This window comes from Podarcis gaigeae (genome assembly GCF_964106915.1).
Source record: "Podarcis gaigeae genome assembly, chromosome: 10".
Taxonomy (NCBI): Eukaryota; Metazoa; Chordata; class Lepidosauria; order Squamata; family Lacertidae; genus Podarcis; species Podarcis gaigeae.
In genome coordinates, this window is record NC_139686.1 from 11,545,025 (window position 1) to 11,572,081 (window position 27,057).

A 27,057-nucleotide genomic window follows, 5' to 3' on the forward strand; every position below is an offset into this window, starting at 1 on the left:
AAACTTACACACACCAACATCATGCTATGTATTTTAATTTATTAGCATTGCAAATGCCACGAGCAAACAGACGGATATTGGCCTCAGTTTGAAGTTTAGATATTTACAAGTTAGAAATAGTATAGTTGGAAAAGATAAAAATGTATTGCACTCATTCTGTTCAAAACCACATGGGAGAATGCTACTGGGAAGCAGGAAGTTAGATGCTGAACCATCTGTTGCCTTCATCACTGATTCTACTACATACTTACATCAATACAGATTATGATTCTTCCGATCTTACACAGCTATATTTGGCAAGTTATTCTCCCTTCCCCTGCTAGAATCCAAAGTAGTTATCAGTGAACAGGCACTTAGCACTTTCTAAACATCAGACTCCCACACAGGGGCCTACAAATTCTCGCACCACGTTCACCATGGCAAACATCCTTTTCCTCTCTGGCAAGCACCTCCAAAAGCTCACTGAGAGATGAATGAGCTGCTTCCTTCTCATGCCCTATTTCTAAAAAGGGCAGCCATGATGGAGAGAACCGCTCACCAATCTCCTCCTCCCCCCACATTTGGAGCTCAACACTGACCTCACACTCGGCTTCAAATGCAAGCCAAGTGCTCAACCAACTATGCAGAGAATAAATACTGGCATTTTCTGCTTTGCTGCCATGTTCAGCTGATATTCCTTTGCAGAGAGACTCTTAGTGGGTGGTTCCCTAGACCCAATGGATGGGAGGTTGCCTGCTCTTGATGGGGTTACACTCCCTCTGAAGGAGGAGGTATGCAGCTTGGGTGTACTTCTGCATCCATGACTGTCACTTGAAGCTCAGGTGGCCTCAGTGATGTGGAGTGTCTTCCAACAGCTTTGGGCGATGGCCCAGCTCAGCCCCTATCTGGACAAAATAAAATAACAACAACAACTGCCAGAAAAACCACTCAAGGGGTTATCCAGAAAGATGCAATCCTTAGAAAATCATGGAAACAGCAGTCACTCTCTCAAGAAATGCCACAACAACTGCTTCTTGGACAAGTACCACCAAAGCTAAACCCCCTTTGACAACGTGACAGCTCTTGCAACCTATGAATGGATTGCTGTCAGAAAAAGATTATGTATGGACAAATGTAATGATATTTGGAACGTATTTATTGAAACCATAGTGACTCACGAACTGACATTTACTTGACGGAAATAGTAAGTTTATCTACTTACATATATACTATGTAGTTTTGTAACCTTAATTACATTTTATTGTTACTTCATTATTGTCGTTTTCCTTTGCTTTGTTTTTTGTGTATTTCTTCTTTTTTTCTTATTTACTTTAATTCACTGTAAAATGTTCAATAAAATGTTCTTTTTAGAAAGAAAGAAAGAAAGAAAGAAAGAAAGAAAGAACTACCGCCCCAAGCTAAGGTTTATCAGAGATGGCTCTCTTCATGAGAGAAGGGAGGGCTGCAGCTGGAAGTGCTCAATTTTCATTCATAAAAAGCGAAACACAAAAGGAAAGGAATATTTTTGTGGCTCTGCTATGTCAAGAACTAATGTTCAATAACTAATGCCAAGAGACAGAGTGATGTCAGGAAATTCCCACCTTTCATTAACTCATTAAGCAGTCTTAGCTAAGCCACTCAGTCTCAGGAGTTCACCTCTAATGTATTTGGGGGGGGGGGGGAATAGTGGCCTACCTGAAAACTGTTACATAGGTTACAAAATTAGATGGGGGACCCTGCATTGCTATTCCTGCATTGCAGGGGGTGGACTAGATGACCCTTGGTGTCTGTTCCAACTCTACAATTCTATTATTCTATGATAACTGGAGGTCTACAGTTGGAGAGTGGGGAGAAATCAGGGCTGGTCATATTCAGAGCCTGCCCATGGAATTAATAGACATTACAGTCCATTAATTTCAGTGGGTATACATTAGGGATACCTTAGCTGCATAAATCCCTGAGTATGGTTTGCATGCTAACTCACACCTTCTGAAACAATGCAGGAATCAAATTGCAGCTATCCTTCAAAGTGAGCACTTCTCTGAATTTTGTAATGCAACTAAGAAATTGAGCATAGGCTAAAGTGTAAATAAAAATACATATATTAGTCAAATAATTGCAACTGTTCTATGGGAAATGCTTCGGGGGGAAATGTGTATAATAGAAAGGCATGCTAAAATAGAAATTTTCATTTTTTTATGATGTGAAAATGTGATAAATTGAACTTAAAATTGGGGAAATATGAAACTGAGAGAAACCAAAATTAACAGAATTTGACTATCCCTAGCTAAAACTAGAAAAATAAAACAAATTAAGGGACTTATATACTGCCTTTCATACTATGCCAGAGCAGTTTACAATGTGAATAATTCATGTCAAGTGCTCTGAACACCCAGAAGTTCTATATAAAAGCTAAGCCTTATTATTAAGCAGTACATGTCGCCAATTGAAACATTTGCAAATGATAATTTTAGAACTCTGGCCAAAACAGACACTATGCACAAACATGCTTTGGAATGAACAGTATATATAGTAACAAAATGCACTAGAGATGGGGGGCCCTCTAAATTCTGTCAACACAGTAATTTCAAGGACAGCAACCAATATTAACCTCCACATGCTGACACTGAAAAGCAAAGTAGTTCTGTCAGAAGTAAATGAATCAGTGAAAATTTTGGATTCCCTCCACCTCAATCCAATTCAAAGAGACAGCGAAGAAAGCCGGTTTGCTGCTGCCCTTATACATCAAGGTTCTTCATTTTTCTCCTGAAAAACGACATGAATGGGACACAATTACCCATTTTCACATCGCCCAGAAACATGAAGGTAACCACACAATTCCATCTGCCACAGTTTGTTAACAAGATCAAATACTTCACTGCATGGAAATGTCTGTGGTGATATTTAATCCAAGACATAATGGGACGCAGCCACTACAAGGACATCAGCCCTTATTTAACCACTGGAAGAAACAGATGATTCATTAGGAGCACAGAGCAAACAGACAGCAGTAATAAATTCTGCCTGCTAAAGTGTGCATTTTACTTTATCCAATAAAACGCCGTTCTATCACGAGACATATTGTCAAAGGCCTTTAAATACATTTTATACTAAGCTCTTAGTAGACAATGGAAGTTTCTCTTTCAACAGTAACTCAAATAAAACCATCAACTCTGCAGGCTATAATAAAAGTAAGGAGATTCAGGGTTGGTGGAGAGGACAGTGAAGAGTTACATTTTCATCTAACCTGAATAGAACAGAAAAGGACATTGCTCCAGTGAGAGGTCAGCAGAACATACACACCCTGAAGCATCTGATCAATAATTTGAAGAGGGGATCTCTGGAAGGACCAAGAACAGAGTATACATATAGGGATATATCTACTTGGTGTTCATCCCCTAATGAAAGGATCTTTGCTCCAGTGGAGACTTCACCCAGAAGAAAGGCGACAAGGTGATATTTTCCCCCACCAAAGGCTCCACTAGCTCCAAGATGTTCCTGAAGACATTTCCCCTTCAGTTGGCTTTCCAGGCATGATGTTTATTAGCTGACTCAATTATATTCTTTCCAGCTCTGCTAAAAAAGCAATGTGCTGAGTGTAAAGTGGTAGTTTTAAATTTGTGTTTTTGTTCTTTTTATCCTCTGTTGTTTCTGATTACAAGCTAGTTTGGAGAGGCAAACAGCCTAAAAAATAAAGAGCTTTCCAGAGGGGCACCAAAGTGGATATAACTCATACTTGGTAAAGATAATCCATACTGGCTGAAGAAGAGATTTCCACAATTTATTGTCAGGATGTGGTACAAGGCACATAAAGAAGGCAAGTTTTATGGCCTTTGTCATTTCCGTTTAAACTAGGGTTTCCTTACATCCAGAATTTCCCAGGCATATCCATAATACTGCAGCTGACAGCAGTGTCCTGGCAGAAATTGCGAAAATGGGAAACTCTGAACATATGGCAGCCCATGTCGGCAGTGTTGTTTTTGGCGATTTCAATTTTAAAAAGCCCAAAAACTTTCGAATTTTCCAAAAAAGCTGAACAACTTTTCTGTCTGAATTTTCACTGTTTGAAATATGGCAACCCTTCAACTCCACCCATTAGATGCATGAATTCAAGCCTGGTGCTGTGGTTTGGTATATGAACCCCTCTCCCCCCCCCCCCATTTCATCTAAAGAAAGTGAGCAAAGCACAGTCTCTTGAGAGCGAACAATTCAGGTCATGCAATGGATCAGAACAATGTCAAAAATAAATATGTCTAAAAAACCAGATTCTACAAGAAGGGTGCCAAATTCTGCAGCATGAATAGATTTTTTCAGTCTACCACACATGTGCATCCTTCACGTAATAACAGATTCCATTTAATCATTTAATTTACTGCACAGTTTTTATATTAATATTAAGACAACATAATTAGGCCCTATCTGGCCTAGGACCCTCATACGTACGGGACTGCTTCTCCTGGTATGCCCCACGGAGGACCTTATGGTCTGCAAATAACAACATCCTAAAGATTCCAGGCCACAGAGAGATCAGACTGGCCTCAACCAGAGCCAGAGCCTTTTCAGCCATGGCCTGGTGGAACGCTCTCTCGCAAGAGGCTAGGGCCCTGAGGGATTTGACATCTTTCCCACAGGGCCTGCAAACAGAGGTATTCCACCAGGCCTTTGGTCAGGGTTCAGTCTGACTCATTTTCTCCTTGTATAAGAACAAGCACAAAGGAGGTTCCCAGCCCGCTCATAGGTGCTTATAATATCAGTGGAAACAGTTGGTAACCGCCTTCAATTTTAACCTGAAAATTGCCACTTGTCCAGTTTTATTTTTAATTTTAATTAGTTTGAATTACTTGTGGGGTTTATCTTAATTTACTGATCACTTGTTTTTATGCATTGTCTTACTTGTATGTTAGTCGCTCTGAGCCCGGCTTTGGCCAGGGTAGGCGGGATATAAATAATAATTATTATTATTATTATTATTATTATTATTATTATTATTATTATTATTATAAATGTGTTCCTAAGTCTTGAAATTTCCAATAGCTAAATAATTCTCTGTGACTCATTACAATCCTGGGATTGCAGTTCTAATGGATGTTTGCTTAGCACACTGCAGTGGAGTTCAACATATATAAAGGAGAGGGAAACAAACATCTCTAGCCACCACCCAAGACACTGCTAAGTCTAAGAAAGTCTATGAAGTCTATGAAGTCCTTGCCTATGGAGAAGGGAGTGTGATGTCGATGGACTGAACAGGGCTTCAAAGGGCCACTGAAACATCAGATTGAAAAAGGTAAAGGCAAATGACCCCTGGATGACTAACTGTATTCAACAAGCTTCTTATTGAGGCAGATTCAAATCAACCATTTAAAAAAAAGCTCTTAGTAACAAACAGTCCCGTACTACACTAGCAAGCGAAAGGCAGACGGAAGATTCAATAGTCATTCCGTATCAACATCTATCATAATAATTTATATACAGTGGTACCTTGGATTACGTTACCTTCGGGTAACGTAACTTTCGGGTTGCGAACACGGCAAACCTGGAAGTGTATACTTCTGGGTTTTGCCATGCGCGCATGTGCAGAAGCGACGCCTTGACTTGAAGACTTTTCAGTGTACGTACAGACCCCTGGAATGAATTAAGTTTGTATCTGGAGGGTCCACTGTACCTTGACTTTGATCATATTCATATGATCTTACAAATATTATCATATTCATATGCGCTTACAAAAAAATGTAAGTACGTAAAAATAAAATTAAAAGAGCCTAAAAAGGTCAACAGGAATAAAATTGCTACCTAAAAGGCTATAGAACACATTACTATGATTCAGGTGTGCCCACCACTTAGTTTACAAGCTATTATCGTTTTGCATCTACTATATGCCTTTCTGGTAGTATTTATTACTGCTGCTACATTGCTAGCTCAACCTTTTCCCACAGAGCTAATGGCACCACTAATGGGCATCTGTAGTTCAGCAACATCTGAAGGCCCGCAGATTCCTCATCCTTGTATTATAGTTTTCAAAAAGGCATTCCAACAGGATTGCCAATAGTATAGCTGGTACATGAAACTAGAATCCCAAACCACTGACGCATTGATACATAATACAGAAACCAGCGGTGTGGTTTTCGCAGAAAATTGGTAGTTTCTGCAGGGTAATTTGCATGGGAAAAATGTTCTGATGCTCTGGAGAGTGATCTAATTTAGCATGTTTGCTTTACTTGCATTTGGTAAACAAAGCTGAACGCCAAGCTTGCCTAATATCAGTATTTGCAGTTGGCATCCATTCATTGTCACTAATGACTTTTTGCAACAAACATCTCTGCAGAAAAAGAAAGTACTGTACTGGAAAATTTTCTAGATTTTCTGCCCCATGTCGCCAATTGAAACATTTGCAAATGATAATTTTAGAACTCTGGCCAAAACAGACACTATGCACAGGCTCTATTGTTTAAATTTTTTATCTTTTCTCAGAGAAAGTCCACAGCTGGTACCTGAATCCTTTTGAAATTGCTTGAAACATGGTACCAATTCCCCCCAGAACATTCACCTGCTCTTCTAAATCAATGTTGTTGTCCCCAATCAGAAAGGACATAAACACAGAAAAGTCACAGAAAAGGTTCAACTGAAAATCAATTACCAGAGCTAAAAATAGCTACAAGACATTTCACATAGTGTTCTAATACAAGAACCAAGAGATAAGCATTTGAAATTTGAAGATAACTGTGGGTCCATTAATTATTCATCTCAGGAGGAGGGCATGTTCTGCCTGTTCTGCACAACCCATGTATTTACACACACAACGTGGCTATTCATTCCCTGGCTGTTATTATTATTTTTAAATGTGATTGACAGTATCAATGTGATTGACAGTATCAAAACACAAAATGCACAACATAGTAACGAAAACAACACAACACAGACTTCACCAGGACCATCAGACTGCAAATCTCTGCATCATTGTTACAACTTCTGGGGATCGTAGTGGAGGTATGGTAACTCAGAATCTCATGGGCCCAATCTATGTGGCAAGTGCTCGCTAAACATTATGAAGTGGGAGTAGGAATACACCAGATCAAACTAGTTGTTCATCCAGCCCACTACAGTGGTACCTCGGGTTACATACAATTCAGGTTACAGACTCAGCTAACCCAGAAATAGTACCTCGGGTTAAGAACTTTGCTTCAGGATGAGAACAGAAATCGTGCAGCGGCGGCGCAGCGGCAGCAGGAGGCCCCATTAGCTAAAGTGGTGCTTCAGGTTAAGAACAGTTTCAGGTTAAGAACATTCCTCCAGAACAAATTAAGTTCTTAACCCGAGGTACCACTGTACTGTCTAGGGGACTAAATAAATGTTTTAAAAGTCATTAACATCAGCAGTAACTGCTTTTCTTATGTAGTTATGATCGGTGCCACATGTGAAACAAATGTACACCCTAGATTACACTTACATCTTGCCTTTCTTCTGTAGAGCTCAAGGTGAATACGCAAGTTTCCCAGCTGGTCTCCCATCCAGAATCAACTTCCTCAGGTTTAGGAAGGTGGCTGCAACAAGTATATTATCCGTGGACCCCAGAATCCGCAGCAACAAGCTGGGTTTTTAAGGCAGACAAGTCAAATTAAATAACATTCCTTGGAAGCAGCAGGTCGGAAAATCACGACTACCAAGAAACCAATTCTGGTGTTATTAATACAATTATTTGCTACAATAGGTGTAATTATAGTGAGTTTCACTTAACCAGCAACATGGCATAAAAGGGGAGAAATTACTGCTATATAATTCAGATCCAAACCCCACAGTAGCGTAATACTTCTAACTAAATTCCTATAAAGTAATGAGCTCAATACTTTGTGACATTTTAGTTGGTCCTAATAAAGGCATTACCCTACTGAGACTGTTGAATATTCTAATAAACCAATATAGCTACCTATGATTTTTATTTTACTTGTGTTAATTTAATTCAATTTTCTTCTTATTTCTGCCCATAGGAAACACTTCCTATATTTACTGGGTCAAGCAATGAGCTCGAGGCTGCCCCATGGACTAAAATGGAGAGTTAAGTCAGAACTTTTCAGTTATAGACTTCCTTTTTTTCCTTTTGGAGGCAGTACAAATATTCTGACTGAACTGTAATTAGGAGGCTTGACATTTGGAGAGTATAATGCTCCAAAGGCACCATTATTGCTACGCTTGTATAGGCTCCAATTTTTAAAGACCAGTTCCCATGTTCTTGCCCATCAGCTTTTGTACTTTTTCTTTACAAAAATATTTAGGGAGAAAAACTCTATGCATCACCATTCTGCAGACTAACACTCAAGGCAGCTTAAATCACAGAATACAAAGCAGCAACAGAATACACATCAGTAACGGAACTTCTGAAAAGCCAGCTCCACAGGCCAAACCAAAGAGCACAATACCAAACCATAAATAAACTAACCTACAAAAACCCGGGAACTGAGGAATCTTAGCAGTAGAGGTGGTGACAGGTAGATCTCCCTCTGGAGGAATTTCCACAGTTAGGGATTGGGCCTCAGAATAGGCCACCCAGAAAACTTCCTTGGGAATAGGCAGACTTTCAGGTACATGACTCCCTAGGCGCTTGAGGGTTTTGAAAATTAATGCAGGAACCAAACAGGGACAGATTAGTTTTCTAGGAGGGGCTGGAGGGAAAGTAAGTTTTGGAAGCATAAAGAGCTGTTAGTAAGCAGCAACTACATTATGTGGTAGTGTTGAACCCGATACTTCTGTGTTGAGTCAAGGCTTTGTGAAGCTTGACTGAACCACTCATATGACAGCAGAAGGTAAAAAATCAAGCTATACCACAGAGGCCTCAGCCCTAATAAGACTTGACCCTTGATATACTGAAATGTAGATAGGTCTTCCTATTAGCAATATCATCTGTCATTCAGAACTTTGCGGCCTGGGGAGAGTCAGGTTTACACCACCAGTAGAGGCTGCCAGCAGCAAAGATTACAGGTAAAGGGAGAGAATGCAGCCCAGAGAGAAAGCCAAAGAACCAAAAGATTCCACCTATGGCTGAATAGCATAGCAGGATGCAGTGAGGGGAGCCAGGCAAGGCAACAGCTATAGCTTCACTCAGCAAACCACTTGCCTAGGCTTCCAGAGCCAGAGAGCGACACAGCAAATGAGCAGCAGCACATGTAGGAGCACCAATATTTTCCATCCACTGAGGAAGGAGACTTAGTTGTCTGTCCCCAAAACATTACCAAGCACAGATATGTAGTCATCTCTGTTGATATCATCACAGCTACTGACTGTATAAATTCACCATTAGGCCCACATTCACATCAAGCCACAGCTATTCTACAAGAGGCAGTGTTGGCAGACCAACAGGATGAAACTAACATGGTAGAATCTCTGCTGCCTCCCCTACCTCCATCACCAAATGCCTCAGTAAAAACATTGTGGTAATCATCCTTAACTATGGTTAAGAGAGACATTTAACTACCTAAACTATAGTTAAGAATTTGCTGCAGATTCTTTTGCAGTTAAGAATTTGCTGCAAATTCAGGATGTGAAACAATGGTTTGAAATGAGTTTGCAAGCCATTGCTTCCATTGACTGTGGCTAGTTGTCCCACCTCTACCAAGCCAGCCGTTCTGGGCAATTTCAGCAACTCTCCAACCTCCCTGCTTGCAAGGCAAAATAGCAGGTCTCACTGGTATCTCTAAATACATGTCCTCCAAGGGAAGGGTTTAGCTTAGTCATAGATTCAAGGTACCGTATGTTGGATCCAGATGTGGCTGGTATCCACTGAAACTGGTGGGTGAAGCCAAAGCCAGCTACAAGCAGAGGCAAATGATTCTAATTTTGCCCCTATCTTCCTCCCTGCTGCTTTCCCCAAGGGCAACACTGAGACTAAAAAAGAAGACAAGGAAACTGAAAAACAGAATCACTCCTAGACTGGTAGTAAGTAGGAATGCAGACAGGCTGGCTGAGAGTAGACTGGGGTTGCCGTAGCAGTGGCCTATTAACATTAATGGACCAGCTAGTGTCCATGATCCATTAATGGATCATGGCTAGTGTTAAGCACGGTTTAGCATTATGTCTGTATGATCAACACAACTAGGAGCTACAATGTGCAAACCAGGCCTAAGAAGTGGGAGAGAGTATTCTACATTCAAGCTCTCAGTGCTGGCAGGTGATTGATAGCGCTAGTTCTTGCAACATTTATCTCCCCTATTTTTGTATTGCTATCTTAGAAAAGACATTCATGAACAATGTCATGGCCAGCATTGGAAACAGTTTTGCTGCTGCATTATTCATCTTCTGTCTAACAGTTTGCTGTTAACACTTTCATTCACAGTCCAAAAAGTTATTAAAATTTCCAAGTGCTATATAATTAGTCCGCAAAGCAGACTGCCAGACAATTTGTTGCAGGCTGTGTTTCTGTGTCTGCAAAAACAGTGATAACAATGTATTAGTGGTTGACCTTTCCATGAAGGATCTATGCCTACAAAGTCCCTACACAATCTTAAGAGCATTGTTTTAAACAAAAAGGTCACAGAGCACTTAGGGTTGATGAGGGTGAAATTCTATTCAACAGAAAGCAAACCAGGCTTGGGGTATTTTTGCTTTCGATCCCCAAGATTAGCAGTGCCTCCTATTCCCTATTTTCCTTTGAGTCCTTTCTGTGGTTTGTACCAAAGACGATCTCTGTTTGGCCCCTATTTGTCTTATTGTTACAAGCAGCAAATAAGCCATGATTGTCATAATTCCATTTGCATATTATTTTCCTTCTCACAGGGCAGCCATGCTTCAGACTCTTAAAAACAGCAAGCTAGATAGAGCCTCCCTGCCAACATCTACCAACCCAGGCTGGACACAGAAGTAACCTGCTTCTTCTCAACTGAAAATCATCCATCCTCCAAAAACTTAATTCACAGCAAAGTGTAATGCAGTTCTTCTGTACTGGTATGCCAGTTAGAGAACATATGCACTACCCCTGCAGACTCCAAGCAGCCTTCACTTGCAGGCTACTACATCCTGGACAACAAGAGATGGTATATGGCTACCAGCTAGAACAGAAGACTAGATGGAAAGAAAACCCTACCTAACAATAGACTGCTTATTTAGTCTGTTTCTTGTTAAGTAGATGTCATATCAATGCACCACGAACAGTAAGGTTTTCTCCGATATTCCTTTCAGCAGCTTAGAAGCCACTCTGGCATGGATGGGGAACCTGCAGCCATCCAGATATTGCTGATTTAAAACTTCCAGCATCCTTGATCACTGTTCATGCTCCTGGGGTTGAAGTTCAGCAAAGTCTGGGTGGCCACATGCTCACACATACATGTACATGTGCACACACACAGTACAGCATATTCCCTTCTTGTGCTACTTGTTAGGTCATGTTACATGACTTCACACAGCAGCTCATTCCCATGAACCATCATCCCTACCAAGAACTTTCTGGTGAAGGAAGAAGTTACAGCAAAGACTCCTCTCAATTGACTGCAGATTTCTGATTATTAACAAACAAAGAAAAGCAGCCACACTACAGCAACTCCTACGCCATTAGAGATACATTGCATGTGTTGGAAAAGACCAGATGACTAGAAAGGTTTGCAAAACCATAGTAATTGACTCAGTTAATTGACCTGGTTAATTGATCATTAATGTGTATGCTTGAGATACGTACAACAGTGAAGTGAAATGACCTGTGAAACACATGGCCCAACAATATCCTTATCACATATAAGTTACTCTGGCCTACCAAAACATTTCTTAACTTTCATGAGACACCGCTCCAAAAGAAAGCAACATTCATTTACAAAACTGGAAAAGTGTATCAGCCCAGATGCAGGCAACATACTCAGTACTCAACGATGCACTGGAAATTGTTGCCATCCCATACATTTACTGAGCCGGCTCAGCTGACATTAATCCCAATGGGGCTTGGGGCACAACCCACCCAGAGAGTCTTCTGCACAATTCAAACAACCAAAAACAGGGGGTAGTCAAAAACAGCCAAGCTTCACTTACTGATTGCTGTGACAGAGGTACTTACATTCACTATAGTAGAGGCAGAAATTTGCTCTTAAAAGCTAAAGACTTAAAATGCTGTTTGAAATTCTGGGCTCTGGAGAACATTTACTTACTCATGACTGGTAGCCTCTTTGCATATGGTCCCAAACAGGTCTTAAACTAAGGTATCTTGTCCAAGAAGATCTCTCAGAGGTATACATGTCCTAGCCAAAGGGAGGGAAAACAAGAAAGGTATTATTAGTGACAGAATTTATTCATGCTATTACATTTACTACTTTTATCAGCAAATCTAACTCTTGCAGCAAATTCTCAAGACCTATGGGGGCAGGAAGGAGCTAGTTCTCAAGTTATTATCGCTCCCATAGGAATTAAATATATTCATCCATCTTTATACTCAACATATTTTTAGAACTGCTTTATTGACAGGAAGTAAAAACACGCTAACAGTAAGTCTAAGCACAATAATCTTAGCAAATAAATCTTTAGCATTCCCACACCCACTCCCTGACCATATCACCAGAGGAAGGCCTTCCCCTTACCCTGCGGGACTTGACATCTTTCCGCAAGACAGAGCTGTTCCACCAGGCCTATGGCCAAGGAACAGTCTGACCCCCTCCTTTGGTGATCCTCGTAGAACTCTGGCCCAGTGGTTGCCATTTGATTTTGAATTGATTTTGGAATATTGATTTTAGAATGCTGTGTTACGTTTATTGCTGTTAGCTGCTCTGAGCCTGGCTCCGGCTGGGGAGGGTGGGATATAAATAAAATATTATTATATTATTATGACTCTTCCCTAGTTTTCATTTTAATTTACGTTGTTATACTAAAGAGACAATGCAATATTCTATTCCAAACGCTCACCAAGAAGCAAATGAAGCTAGGAACAACATAACTATATTTGTAAGATGTACACGCACAAGCTGAAACAAGAGGCAACAGGTTTTCCTGATGGCCATTCTATTTAATAACAGCAAAAGCAAAAATGCCATGGCTGGGCTGAGGACTGTTAACATATCATTTCCCAACACCACCCCTAAAACCCACTGAGAAGAAGAGAGCTGGGAGGGTGAGACTTTCTGTAATCCAGCAGAGAAGCTCCCTCTGCTGTAACTGCCACCTGATACCAGGTTTTCCTAGCTGTTAATTCTGGGAGAGAAGATGGAACAAGATACAAAATTTAGCCATCTCTAAAAGAGCCTTCAGAGAGAGAGGGAGGGAGAGGGAGGGGGGGAATAATCATGATTTACTGATGTTTTGTGTAAATCACTTTATGGTGTGGTCACCTTAAAAATGGCACGAAAGGGTCCAAAATAATGACACAAACCATTTATTTACAGGACCATACGTTATGCCGTCCTGTGGCTAAGCAACTAGCTCACAATCCTTTTCTCACAGGATTAGTCCCTCCTTGAAGTAAGCTGCAGATCTCTCTCGTCAGAAGTCGCATCCTCTTTTATGCTTCAGGAAGAAAACCAGCTCTTACTCCATATTCTGACCAGTAAGTGCAAAGAATGATTGACTGACACGCACTTCTTATAAGTTTTGTTTTATTAAAATTAGTTATGAGATGTCTACCTGTACTGAGGCTGTTGCTGTATTGTAGTGACTTGCAATTCTCCTTTGCCATTTACCCTCCCCCACAAACAAGACCAGCTACAGGCCTGCACCCACATTCACCCAAAGGAGGTTAGCCTATAATGTCTCTCTCTTTTTTAACAAACTCCAAGTAAATGTTTATGTGGCACAACCATCAAAAGCAATATGCAGAGCTTCGTGAGACTTTAACATCTAAGTAAGGTATGCTCATTCTCCAGTCATCTGTTAACAATCCAATCTTTGTTAATAATCCATAGCCAGACATGTGCCTTCATGTTCACCAATTAAACCCCGGAAGAGTTCCCAGCTGCAATTGTATTTGTCTCTCTCAGTCAGAGAGATCATCACTGACTGCAGTGTTTACTTCCGGGCTAGGCAATGTGCCTTGTGCTTATGACTTGCCATGAGAAAGATGAAGGCAAAGCTTAAATGAGGTACATGATTACCACTGATTAAAAAATAATGCCTATACTAGACCTAAGTCAGATTTTTCTCCTTACATCCTTTCTCATTTTTTATTACAGCTACACTAGGCCTGGGGCTTTGCCAAGGATGTAAGACGATGGTCAAGTTGAAAAGCACAGTTGCTGCTAAAGAAGAAAGAGGGGAGTTGCGCTACTGCAGTGCTAATGGCAAGTCCTGAAAAATCATTGACAAACTCCTCCTACAATGGAGAAATTAACTGAAATGGTTCTCTCCCTGCCCCAACACCGTTTTCTGTCAACAAGTATGTCCTATACCAGGGGTCGGCAAACTACAGCCTGGGGCCCAGATGCGGACCACCGGGCTCGTAAATCCATCCCATGGACCCTGATGCCCACTCGGTCAGTCCACGCGCTAAACCAGTGTGGTGCGGAGGCCTCGCCACACGGGGACTGGCTTCCGCAACACTGGCACAGCTTCGGATTGGCTGCAGGAAGCTCCTGCAGGCAATCCAAAGCTGTGGGAACCTCAGGGTGGGTGGCAACACTGGCGCGGCTTTGGACTGGCTGCAGGAAGCTCTGGGCAGCCACGTATGACCAAAAGCTGAGCGGGAGGAAGCGGCGGCAAGGAGGCTGCCTCTGCTGCCCAGGCCAGAGGCATGGGCTCTGCGCCCCGTGGACACCTGGCCGAGGCAGAGGACAGCAACGACACTGTCGAAGGCGAGGTGGTGTTGGCTTGAGTGGCAGCGAGGGGTCCTTTCGGGAGGGGGTCCGGCCCCCCCACAAGGTCTGAGGGACAGTGAACTGGCTCCCTCCTGAAAAAGTTTGCTGACCCCTGTCCTATACACTGTCCCTCATAGTTCCAACACAGAGAAAGGAGAAGCAGCCAGCTCAAAATCAACCCATAGCCATTGCAGGGTGAGCAGCCCGATTCACTTTACTCCCCACATGTATACACACATCTTGTCACACACACAAAAGAAAGTAACTCTTCCTTACTCATAGTATGAGTGCCATCTTAAATGGCAACTCAATAGTACAGTAAGCCCACAACGTTTGCACATTTAACTTGTGTGCATTCAGCTTTAAGTGCACAGCAAAAAAATAAAATATAAAGGGGGTGGGGTTCTGTGAAAAATGACTTTGGCTATCCCACCCGGCACTGAACCCAATGTGTTTTGGCTATATGCAATTTTGGCTTTAGGTGCTACTCCCAAAACGTAAAACCCTGCATAAATTGTGGGCTTATTGTATGCCCAGTATTTCCATTTTTGAATTGCTGCTGTAAGAAATATTCAGTAACTTGGTATTTTTTAAAAAAAACTGACCACAGTACCGCCATCTGTGCAAATCTAGTGAGCTAATTCCATGCAGTGCCTCTCTTCCCTGATTCCTTAAGGCTTAGGCAGGATAAGATGAGAGAGAAAGTAATTATCCAACTTCCTTAAAATGTGACTGAACATAACATTTGCAGATCCAGTTGCAGATCCAGAGTAAATCCAAGAAAGAAAGCTGGAAAGCCTCCGGATTTTTCTACAAAGGCAGCTTGGTGGTTAATCAGTTGCAAAACCTATCAAAGGAACTGCTACTGTCATAGGAGAAATTCAAGCAAAAACCGAAACAAGGGAAGCCAAACAATGAATGCAAGAAAAGGAAGGAGAAAGGGGTTCTCAAAATGTCGTCCCCCCCCCAGTCTGTTGCTCATGCCAATTGCATTTGAAGGCAATAATAATTTGTAACAACTTAAAAGCTTTCCCTCCCCTTCCCTGTTATTTGCACTTTCTGTAAAAGTCTATTTGTAACTCCCCATATATAAGTGGGCTCACAGTAAGACTTTGTCATGACGATTAGTTTGATTTATACTAGCAACAGCTTTCTGTTTTATAGATCTGAGTTTAAAGATAGAAAAGGACTGGCTTAACTGATTGTTCTTCATTTGTTAAGTCGTTTTAAAAGGTTTTAAAGAGCTGTTAGTATATTTGTATCTTTTTGTAAGTGTTTTAGATTGCCTTTGATGAAGGAAAACTTTTTATGAAACCAACTTTTCGGAGCACTTTCAGTACACTTCCCTCTTTTGTTTTCTTGCTTAGGAAAGAGAGCACCAACACTATGGTATTCTCACACCCTGAAAAAAATATTTCTCTCCCCTGCCAATAGCCCACCATATTTTATCAATATAGGGTAGAATATTTCCCCACTGTTTTGTTCACAAGAAAAGCATGCCCAAGCTGCAATATAAAAATTCTGTCATCGGTTTTTCAGAGGTGGCCCCACTGCTGAAGCTAGGGAGAAAAAGATGGAACCAGTTAACTCGTAGAATTGTAGTTGGAAGGAACCCACAAAAGCTCCTTTCTTGTAACATTGATGCATTGGTTCAGGTCCTACCCAAACTGTAGATGAAAAATCTGTTCAGCTTTTTAAGCAGCTTGCATTCCCTCACAACCCACCAAAATGGCTACAAGGAAAAGTGAAAGGGAATTTAATTCTCTAGAACAGAAGATTGTAGAAGAATATTTCAGACACCAAAGCTTTTAAACAGGACACGAAAAGTCTTTCTTTGTAGTGGTGATTATGGATAATAATCATGAAAATAAGAATGCAGTCCCTCCCACTGCAGAGGAATATAAAGGTGTGTGGTCCCTGTTCCCAGGTAACTGGGACAGGCACCCACAATACTGATATTTTACCAGCTCCTAAAAATGTTTGTTTCACCAAGCATTTTTAGAGAATTAATTTGATTGATTGTTGGTCATCTGTTCTGCATTTCACGTTTTGGTTGTTTTATTGTACACTGCCATATTTTAAAAGAGTTGGCAATATAGCATATTATTTATGATTTCATTTATATGCTTTTAAAAAACAACAACCTGAGCCTCACAGAATAGGGTAGTCATGAGGGATCTGTGGGGACAGCAGGAAGCTGGTGTCATCTGGGGTGAGGTGGTAAAGCAAAAGAGGATTTCTCTGGAGCTCAGCCGGGTGCCTAGAAGCAGAGACCAAGGACGAGACTGAAAGAATGCCTTGCCCCATTCTGAGGCCCAAGTGATGTTCCAAAGTCAAGAGCACGGTGCTCCCCCTAACAGGTACTCCAACAAAATCACTGTATTTTATATACCACCCATAAATACATGTATTTTGCATGCAACACCTATACTCTCTCTCTTAACGGTGAAGTAGCAATCACTAGATGGTGCCCAGCTTATTACAGAAATTGACTATGCATGAATGGGCCAGTTTATGCAGCAGAATATACATAGCACTCTTGAATCACTGTCTGGAGAATACAAATCATAATTTGTCATTTTTCGGCTAGGGCTATCACATCTGGTGTACATGAAACAAAAGATTATGTGGAAGTTGGAAGAAATCATGAAAACTATCAATTCTGTCAATTCCCTAAGCAAAACAACTCCTCACTAAGCTCCTGCAACTCAACACACTGTCTAATCAAAGATAAAATGTATTAAATGATGAACTTGATTATAGTGGTGATCTTTTGACTCGCCTATGTTATCCTCTGAAGGCAACTTTCACTTCTCTGAACTATTTACTATGGCTAATTACAATTATTACATAATTGGCTCACAGAAGCAACACTGTTACTTAGGTGCTTCCTAAGGGATGCTTCTCACAACAGCATACATGGACCTGCAGCTAACATGTAACATGCAAGTTACACACCGCACATCATTTTTTTACCTCATGCAACACCTGAGCCAGCCCTACCATTAGGAAGACTGAGGTGTCTGCCTCTAGCAGCTGGTTTTGGGTGCCATGAAAAGGAAGGAATTGTTAGTTACTGAATTTAGCATTTTCTGACTTGGGAGCCAAAACAACTGGGCCAACCTTGGGTACTGTGAACATGGACTTGAGGAGGGAAGCACCATTTGCTGTTCTACCTCAGGCAGCAAAATGTTTTGTCCCTGTGCATAACCTGCAAATGTGCATTGGGCAAACATGTTCAACTGTGGTTCCTGGGAGCAGGTTTCCATGGTACACTCATAATTATCCCACATGCTAGGGCAGGGGTTTTCAAACTTGGCTCTAGGGAAATCTGTCAGGGGTTCCTCAGTAAAAAGATCAATAATAACAGACAAGCTTCTCTGAAAATCGTTTGTCTCCTTATGACTGGTTTCTTCCTGCAATATGGTAAGATCACAGAGGCATGGAGTTAGGAGGTAGCCCAACCCTTTGCCAATGCAGGCCTCTAACGAAGAAGGGCATCCCACCTTCTAAGTCCCTCTGTCAAACAGCTTTAACCACCAGCAAGGTCTACCTAATTTTCAGTCTAAATCTTTTGACTTGTCATTTGAACCCAATGATTTATACTCAGCCCTCTGGAGAAACAGAAAACACATTTGCTCTATTACGTATATGCAATAGCCCTTCAGATATTTAAAGCTAGTTTATCATATCACTTCTTAATTATCTTTTTTCCAGACTGCCATATCCAAGCGTTAAGTGCATCCTAGAAAATGTCCAGTCCATGCATAGCATCAGTGATGCACAACATGTCTGGTGAGTGCCCAGCATAAAGTGAGTGTGCTTACAACAACCACAGAACCCCCAGCAAAATCCTGTGTTTCTGTGGCAGACATTCAGAGCTTTCCTGCAAGACAAAGAGGAGGTTGGAGGGGGAAAGTCATTGTATGAGGAAGTAGAATCTATGCTTCTCACTTGTATCCAGTGCAATGTGTGAATCAGAGCTAGAACCAGGGGTCCTCTAGGGGCCAAACTGTTACATGTCCAGATATTGCACACAGGCGAGGTGAATTTCCTTTTTTAACTGGCAGCAATCAAGCAACTAACAGTGTACCTTAGCATGCACACTGATTATTAAGAGTGGGAGGAGGTGTATCTGCTCTGGACCTTGTCTCCACATGAGATTAAATCTGTAAATTCCAAGCAAAGTCAGGCAGCACCTACGAAAATTCTACTCCACACATTCTATTCCACTAGCCTTTGAACTTGTCACTCTGTAGCATTTCTTACAAAAGCTTTACCAACATTTTACTTCCAGGATCTCATTGTGTTTTGCAAATACAGGCACTAGGTGTTTACAGCCAACTTTTATTATTGGTGCACATTTCATATCTGCCGTTTTACTACTGCTGCTGCAATATGGTGCTTTTAAGTCGTTAGTGGCCTTGAACGCTGTCAATTCTGTGGAAAGGCATCAGAAAACGCCTTCAAAACAAAGAGCAAAGTGTGCATTTCTTTTCCAAGAGGCTTCAGTGGCACCCACTTCTTTTTATGATGAGGGGATTTTCAGTGAAAAACAAAGGACTTTAAGATAAAATTATTGTAAACAGCAAATGCCCTGCCACCATGGACTTAGTTGATTTACATGAGAACAGTAATTTAGCCACATTACTGAGCTGCAGAAATCACGGTACAAGTGGCAGATATGACTGGTATGTTTATCTACAGTTCAAGTGACTAACCCATGATGCAACTATACAGCAGCACCTACCAAGGCCATTTTATACGAGTTTTGTCTCCTAAAAAGTGACTCCTAAAAAGTGAGGCTTTTTTGACTCCTAAAAAGTGAGGCTTGCAGGTGGGTTAATCCATGCAAGAATATTTTCCCATCTATAAATCTACTTGGATTTTCTAAACAAGCAGGTTGAGGAAACGCTCAGCCAGGACTAGCACCTGGCATCCTCAGGCAGGTGTCAGAACCCACCACTGATGCCGGTCTTTGTCCCCACCCCACACAGCAGGCACCTGGGTCTGTGAACTGCCTGACATTTAATTATCAGGATGCCCACAACACTGCTCCAGGTATCTATGTTAAAATGCTGGGAAGCTCACTGCCTCCTCCAGATCACTGCACAGTTGCTACTTGGCACAAGTACATAAGCCAGCCAAGGAAGCCCACCAGAGTCCACTTTGGCAGGGGAGCTGGTTCTTGGTTCAACTTTGCCTTCTCTTTGACATGTCACATTTCTACCTGTGATGAAATCCTTCAACTTAACCCCACCCCCCACCCCAAAAATCTTCCAAGGTACAATCAAGCACATAACCGTCAGCCTGCAGCAGTAGCATTCAATAAAGGTTTCACTACAGAATTCTGGATGTATAAAATGGCTCTCATACTTGACTTGCAGCACACTCCCCTCTTGGCTGCTACTGTCTATCAATGACCTACAACAAGTGCTTTGACAGAGAGGTGTGTGTTATCCAAGAACTAAGCTGCTCTTTCACACACTCCAGTCAAGGTCTGGAAGGATGAGACACCACACAAGACCTGATCTCTGCATCAGCATTTACAGTACCATGTCTCTCCTGCACTGTAATTTTGACACAGACGTTGTGAGAGTTTTTAGATAATCATACGATGCTAAAAATGTGCTCCTTTGCAAGCTTTGGCTACTATAGTTATTAGAAATTCCATTCTAATTACAACTCCACCTAGTATGAGGACAGGTGCTATTTTAGCATGGGTGAAGCCACTTAGCAAGAAATAACTCCAAGGCCAGCCATACTGAGCCTCTCATGTCCAGGCACCAAGATGCACGTTTTACCATTTCCTCAGTTACAAAGTGTTTTAACTCTTTTTAGCTGGGTTAATTGACATCCTATGCCCTCTTGAAATGTGCAGGGGAGAGTTATTGGGTTCTTGTTTTTATTTTGATAATGTATTTTGTGGTTTTATGTTTCTGCTTTTATCCTGTGAACCGCCTTGAGACCTGCAGTTATAGGGCAGTATACAGTGGTACCTCGGGTTAAGTACTTAATTCGTTCTGGAGGTCCATTCTTAACCTGAAACTGTTGTTAACCTGAGGTACCACTTTAGCTAAAGTCTTGATCTACCACTGCAAGAATGACTGTACCAAAAACCCCACTAAATTCGGCCAAAATAACGCTTCATTCTGCAATCTGTGGAAACTTCTCTATAAATTTTGGTGCCTCTACTAGTTATACAGAGAGGGCCAGATCTATACAGGACACTGAAACCCAGCCTGCTAATTCAGCCACCTCTCAGAGTTCACCAGGAGTTGCCCACACATTTTAAAGCACTATCTTCAGGATTATAAAAGATAGCAATCTGCTTTTATACATATTTTTATTGTGAAAGCAGACTCTTTCAAGCTGATCATATGCATGTTTACTTGGAGACAAGCCCCTAAAACTCAAATAAAGATACTTCCATGCACATAGAGGTCTGTGGCCTTTAAAAAGAACATGGCTTCTACAGTCAGTAACACAAGCTGCGGGAAGTTTGCGCTTCAATAAATTGCAGCACAAGCAGAGTTCAGGGTATGATAATCCATGCTTGGCCAAACATAATATAACAAGAAGAAAATTGCCGACAATGCCTTTTCCTGAGCAACTACTCCATTTTGGCGAAACTCCAACTTGCATTATATCTGGCTGGTTTCTTTTAGATACAAACACAAACATGTTATTGTCACAGTTTCAGTCTCAAAATACTTCCTCGGGACATGAGTGTACAAACCCTAATTCTCCTAATCAACAGACCAACGATCTGTCAATTTGGAGATAATTCTATAAAACAGAGAAGCTTGCTGTTGCCCTCAGTTCAAATTTCAGGCAGTGAGTTAATTTAACAGTCTTCAGCGAAAGAGTACAAAACACAAGAGAATAAGGCAGGCAGCTATCCTGCAACTTAACAGTTTAAATTTTACACCATTACCATCCAAGAAGTGCTCCAAGTTACAACAAAAGCAAATCACTTCCTATGATTTAACAACCTTTCCTGCAGTACTGACAAGTGAGGCAAGGAATAGTAGAAGCACAGATCAACTATTCACCAGGACACACCCTCATCCTCATTCACAGTTTCAGTGAATTTACACATCAAAGAATCACTTGACAAACAGCTTTCGTAGTTGCCAAAAGGTCATAGGTATTGTCCAACAAGGAGAAAAATGAAGTGCATCAGGTTAGGGCAGCTATCATTTAAATAACAATTCAAAGTAACTATACAAAGGCTGCAATATTATACAGACTTGCAGCCAGATCCTACACATGTTTACTGAAAAGCAGCTCCCACTGTGTTCTCAGTTTCAGTACAATATGCAGAAGATTTCAGCCTTACTTGGCAGAAAGCTCTGACCAAACTCAGTAAGTTCTGAATAAAACAGGACCAGGCTGAAAGAGTTCTTTGTTAAACTATACACTACACAATGCACTTCAATTCCACCGCCACACAATATAAAATCGACAGTCCAGTTGCTCTAATAAAACAAGTATCAGAGACTGCTCCAAACTTTTCAACAAAGGAAGCAATCCTGAGGGGATCAGTAATAGAATACAGCAGCTCTCTTCAATTACTGTCTGGACCAGCCATTCAGCCAAACAGCAAATGTCAGTGGTTTTGGTTCAGTTCCCAAAGGACCCGATCAAGGAAGGAACTTTACAATTCAACAGCCATAGCTTCCGTAAGTGACCATTCAAGGTGGAGGGAGCAAAGCTGCTTTTGGAGGACTTTTGTATTAGAGTACGAATGTGCTGGAGCAGGTGGACCTCACTCCCCCCTCAAGGCTGCTAGGTTGATAACTTTCTAACATCAACCCACTCAAAGAAGAGAGAGATACCAACAAAATTGGTTCAGACTCTTTTGTGCCCAATACAAGACTCTTTCCACTACCCAACCCCCGTATCAATACACGGCATAGAGGTCCAAGACTTTAACAGAGGCACAAATTATGGGAAACTTCTTTCCTTCCCAAAAGTTTTATATCACCAAAAGGGGCAAACACTTCAAGTTTCTGCTTTTAATTGCGGTATTGCTTGTTGTTAGAGATGGCAAAAAGATTTACTGAACTGTGGGCATTAAAAAACTTATACACACATACGGAGTAAATCAAATTAAGAGTCCCTATAAGTAATCCACCATAAGCTTCAGCTCCCCACATCAAAGGCTCACAGACTCCCAGGGACCATTCAGATCCTCTCCACTTTTCAGAACTTCCGCAGCAATCCTTTTGCAGTCTACAATCCAAGGCATGCTTACTTAGAAGTTAAAACACACACACTGGAAATAGCAATACTTACTTCTGAGCAAATAATGCACAGGATCCAGGGGCAAAAATCCCTTTTTTCCTCTCCTGCTTCCACACCACCTCCAAACCACCTTCGCTGTGCTGTGTCTGCAGTTATTTCCCCCTCCCCTAAACACACACACCCCTTACCTCCCCACACCCTCTAGCTCCCCCCACAAGGAAAACTCCTCCTTCCCGCCCCCCCAACCAGCATCCTCCTCCAAGGGAGTCGAAACTGGGGTGTCTGGTGACTTCCTACTACCCCACCCCGCTTCCCATACAAAGGAAAAGCCTTAGCATTACGCTTCCCCCCCCCATGACTCCCCCCCCCACATCCCAGAGTCGACCCACCATGAATGGAAGTGGGGGGGGGAGAGAGAGCCTCCCCTTTGTCCCCTCGAGCTGCAAAGGGCCCCAGAGGAGCAGGAGGGGGAAAGTCCAGGAAGAGACGCCCCCCCCCACAACACTAATCCAACACGCCCTCAGCTCCACGGGAAAACCCACCACACGCGCAGAGGTAGCCAAGCTGCCGGCCCGCCCACCCCCCTGGGGGAGAATGGAACAGCCCACCTTTCCCTCAGGGAAGGCCTCGAGGCCTGGCTCTCCTCTCGCCCTCAGCATGGAGGGGCCCCGCCACAGCCGAGGGGGTCCACGAAGGGCCGGGCGCCCCCTCCCCACAAGCCCAGCCTCCGCTCCCTCCTCCCTTCAATTTACCTCAGCGCTCCTTCCGGGGCCTCGTGCCGCCGCCTCCGTTGCCGCCTCCTCCCCCGCCCCCCCCCAACCGCCACAGCTGAGTGCCCGGGACGTTGGCCTCCAACCAGGAAGTGGCCCGGTGTGACACCTACTCTTCGCTGCCATGGCAACGCTCCCCCCGCCCGCCGCGTTCCGGACAGGAGGCGGCGGCGGCGGCTCCTCCTCTGCCGGGCCCCGCGCGCCGCCCCGAGGCAAGCGGATAGGGCGATCCCAGCCCCGGCGCCATCTTGACACCGGAACGAGGCTCGGCTACAGAGGCCACGCCCTTATCCTCTCCTGGGACGTTGGACGTCGTGACGTCATGGGCAAAAAAATGGCCGCTCGCATAGGGCTTTTTCAATGGCGCCGCCATCTTGGGACGAAAGCGAGGCTAGGCTCCTCCCACCTCGGGGTGGGAGGGGTCGAATGGAGCGAGGATTCTATTTCAGGCTCAAGAAGCAAAGCGGGTTTTTTCCCACCGCTGCTTAGACAGCAGGTATCTCTGTCGGGCTTAGGACAGCAGTTTTCTACCCGCTCCAAAACTCCCCCCCCCAAATCGTTTAATACATCGTTTAATGTATTTTTAATCTTTGTTGGAAGCCGCCCAGAGTGGCAGGGGAGACCCAGCCAGATGGGCGGGGTACAAAAAATAAATTATTATTATTATTGCCTTGCATAAAAGCTGTGCAGTTTTAAATGCTGACCATTAGCCTGGATCCTGTGGGGATTGCAGCCAGGGAGGTCACCGTAGACCAAGCCGGGAGCCTGGGAGAGTTGTCAGCCTCTCCCGAGGGGGCTTGTTTTACAATGTATAAACAAAACATATATGTCTTTAGTATAAACTAAACATCTACCTAGGGACGCGGGTGGCGCTGTGGGTTAAACCCCAGAGCCTTGGACTTGTTGATCAGAAGGTCAGCGGTTCGAATCCCCACGACGGGGTGAGCTCCTGTTGCTCGGTCCCTGCTCCTGCCAACCTAGCAGTTTGAAAGCACATCAAAGTGCAAGTAGATAAATAGGTACCACTCTGGCGGGAAGATAAACGGTGTTTCCATGCGCTGCTCTGGTTTGCCAGAAGTGGCTTAGTCATGCTGGCCACATGACCCGGAAGCTGGACTCTGGCTCCCTCGGCCAATAAAGCGAGATGAGTGCCACGACCCCAGAATCATCCGCGACTGGACCTAATGGTCAGATGGCTCACTAAATAGAGATCAATGTGGGGAGTGAGCCAGCAGTAAATCACACCGTGCAAGCTGGAGTTAACTCTTTATTAGCAAAAACACGATCTGCACAGGATTGTCAGGCCTAATGAGCACAGCAACTGGTCTGAAGGTCTGCACCTCCACACAGCTGCCTAAGTCCCCGCCTCCCCAGGGCTTTCCCAAAGCAATTGGAGACTGTACCTGCATGCAGCCAATTTCTGCGCTCTGCCCTTTTCATGCCTCTCCTAGTTCTGGGGAAAGTAGAGAGGGGAGCTTGTTTCAGCAGGAGGAGGGGATAAATCTCATTGTTCTTTTCAGGCCTTCTCTGTTGCATACCACAACAATGTCTGGTGGTAGATAAGGGACCTGGAGACACCTGTTAACTCTCGAAAGCAGGCTTAAAACAAGCATCCAGGCCTCCTCTAAACTCCTGTGGTGCCCTTCTGTCTCCTCGTCCAAACTGGCTTCTTTCTCAGAAAAGCAGGTTTCTGATCTTAATGAAGGTAACAGCATGGGTTACACGCCCACCTACCCTCTTACTGCAGCACCCAGCAGGAATAATCACTGCTGAACACGGTGTGCCTTTCTTCCGAGAAGATACAAGAGATCCAGTTTAAAATGTAGGTTTTTAGGGCTGCCATTCAATCCTGTACCCACTTATCTGGGAACAATCCCCGGTGGATTTACTCTAGCATACTATTATTAGACACTTTAATTGCCTTCCAAACCACCGTCTCAAGGCAATTTATGTCTAAGATATTGAAAAACAGATAAAAACTGTTAAATGAGTAGATATGTATAAGGCTGCACTGTAAAGTTACAACCCTGAATGCAATTTCTTTCAAGCTGAGGTTTGTAATCTTTTTTGTTTGGTTTTTATAGCATGCTGGTGTGCGTACTTGGGGAGGTAAAGGTAAAGGGACCCCTGACCATTAGGTCCAGTTGCAGACGACTCTGGGGTTGCGGCGCTCATTTCGCTTTATTGGCCATGGGAGCCGGCGTCCAGCTTCCGGGTCATGTGGCCAGAGCAGCGCACGGAAACGCCGTTTACCTTCCCGCCGGAGTGGTACCTATTTATCTACTTGCACTTTGACGTGCTTTCAAACTGCTAGGTTGGCAGGAGCAGGGACCAAACAACAGGAGCTCACCCCGTTGCGGGGATTGGAACCACCGACCTTCTGATCAGCAGGTCCTAGGTTCTGTGGTTTAACCCACAGCGCCACCCGCGTCCCTTCATACTTGGGGAAGGGGATGTCAAAAAAGTGCGTGCAAGGCCCTTTCATGCAGCAACACTCATGCATGCAAACATATTGAAAGCCCCATTGAACACAGTGGTTCTAACTTCTGAGTAAATGTTCATAGGATTCTGCTGTAAATTACTAGTGCCAGCCCCAAATTTGGGGGAGGGACATATGCCCTGTCCCTGCTCTCTTGAGGGGGCTCACCTCCTCCTTATTCAAGTGGGAAACATTATTGGCCTGCTGGTGCCATGCAACCCTCAGGCCCACTTTGACAGGCGAGGGGAGCCACCCACCTGTCAGTCATCTAACATCATGATGGTTAATTGGCCAAATTGACCCTGCAGAGGTTCTGAAGATTGGTCAAAGCTGACCCACAAGGTGGGGGGGGGGAGTCTACTTTGCTGGTGCACTTCCTAGCGGGAATGAGCTTGCCCCTTATCAGCTGGTGAGTGGTGGTCTGTGAGCTCCATTCATGTGCTCTGAGAGATGCCTATGGTTCTTGTGTTGGAAGATGGGGGACGGCACATCCATCACATGAAACATTTATGTTGATTTTTAATTGTGATTTTTATTGGCTTCTTTCATTTCTTATACTGTTCTTTACTGTGCAGGAAATACGCAGGAAATAACAGAAGCAATAAAAATGCATGCAGCATCTAGCACATCCCATTACAATTGTTACAACAGGCAGAAAAACCATTAAGTCACAGGTATGTCCAAAGTCCATTTTGGGGGCCTAATCTGGCCCCAGTGGCAGTTTATTTTGGGGGGTAAAATCCTAAAAAAAAGAAGGTCAACAACTTTGGTTGGCCCTTTGGTCGTCCCTTACGGCCCTTCACTTCATCAAATCTGGCCCTCTTTGAAAAGAGTT

At 43.1% G+C, this 27,057-nt stretch overlaps 1 protein-coding gene and 1 long non-coding RNA gene across 7 annotated transcripts in view; both read right to left on the reverse strand.

The window, feature by feature from the left end:
- The window catches only part of USP6NL (USP6 N-terminal like), a 135,548-nt gene extending 111,544 nt beyond the window's left edge, over positions 1-24,004 (reverse strand). Inside the window, exons 1-2 of one of the 6 annotated variants that reach the window (XM_083700156.1) lie at positions 23,726-24,004; positions 12,096-12,185 (exon numbers count right to left, since the gene is read on the reverse strand). In XM_083700156.1, the coding sequence (XP_083556282.1) occupies positions 12,096-12,099 (4 nt within the window). In that variant the 5' untranslated portion in view covers positions 12,100-12,185; positions 23,726-24,004. Of the gene's footprint in view, positions 1-12,095; positions 12,186-16,878; positions 16,979-23,024; positions 23,164-23,362; positions 23,524-23,581 lie in introns of those variants that run through there. The other 5 variants (XM_083700160.1, XM_083700157.1, XM_083700159.1 and 2 more) reach the window with 5 other exon arrangements.
- LOC310826340 overlaps positions 1-27,057 on the reverse strand; it is a 264,239-nt gene that overhangs the window by 111,544 nt on the left and 125,638 nt on the right. The gene's annotated exons all lie outside the window — the stretch shown is intronic.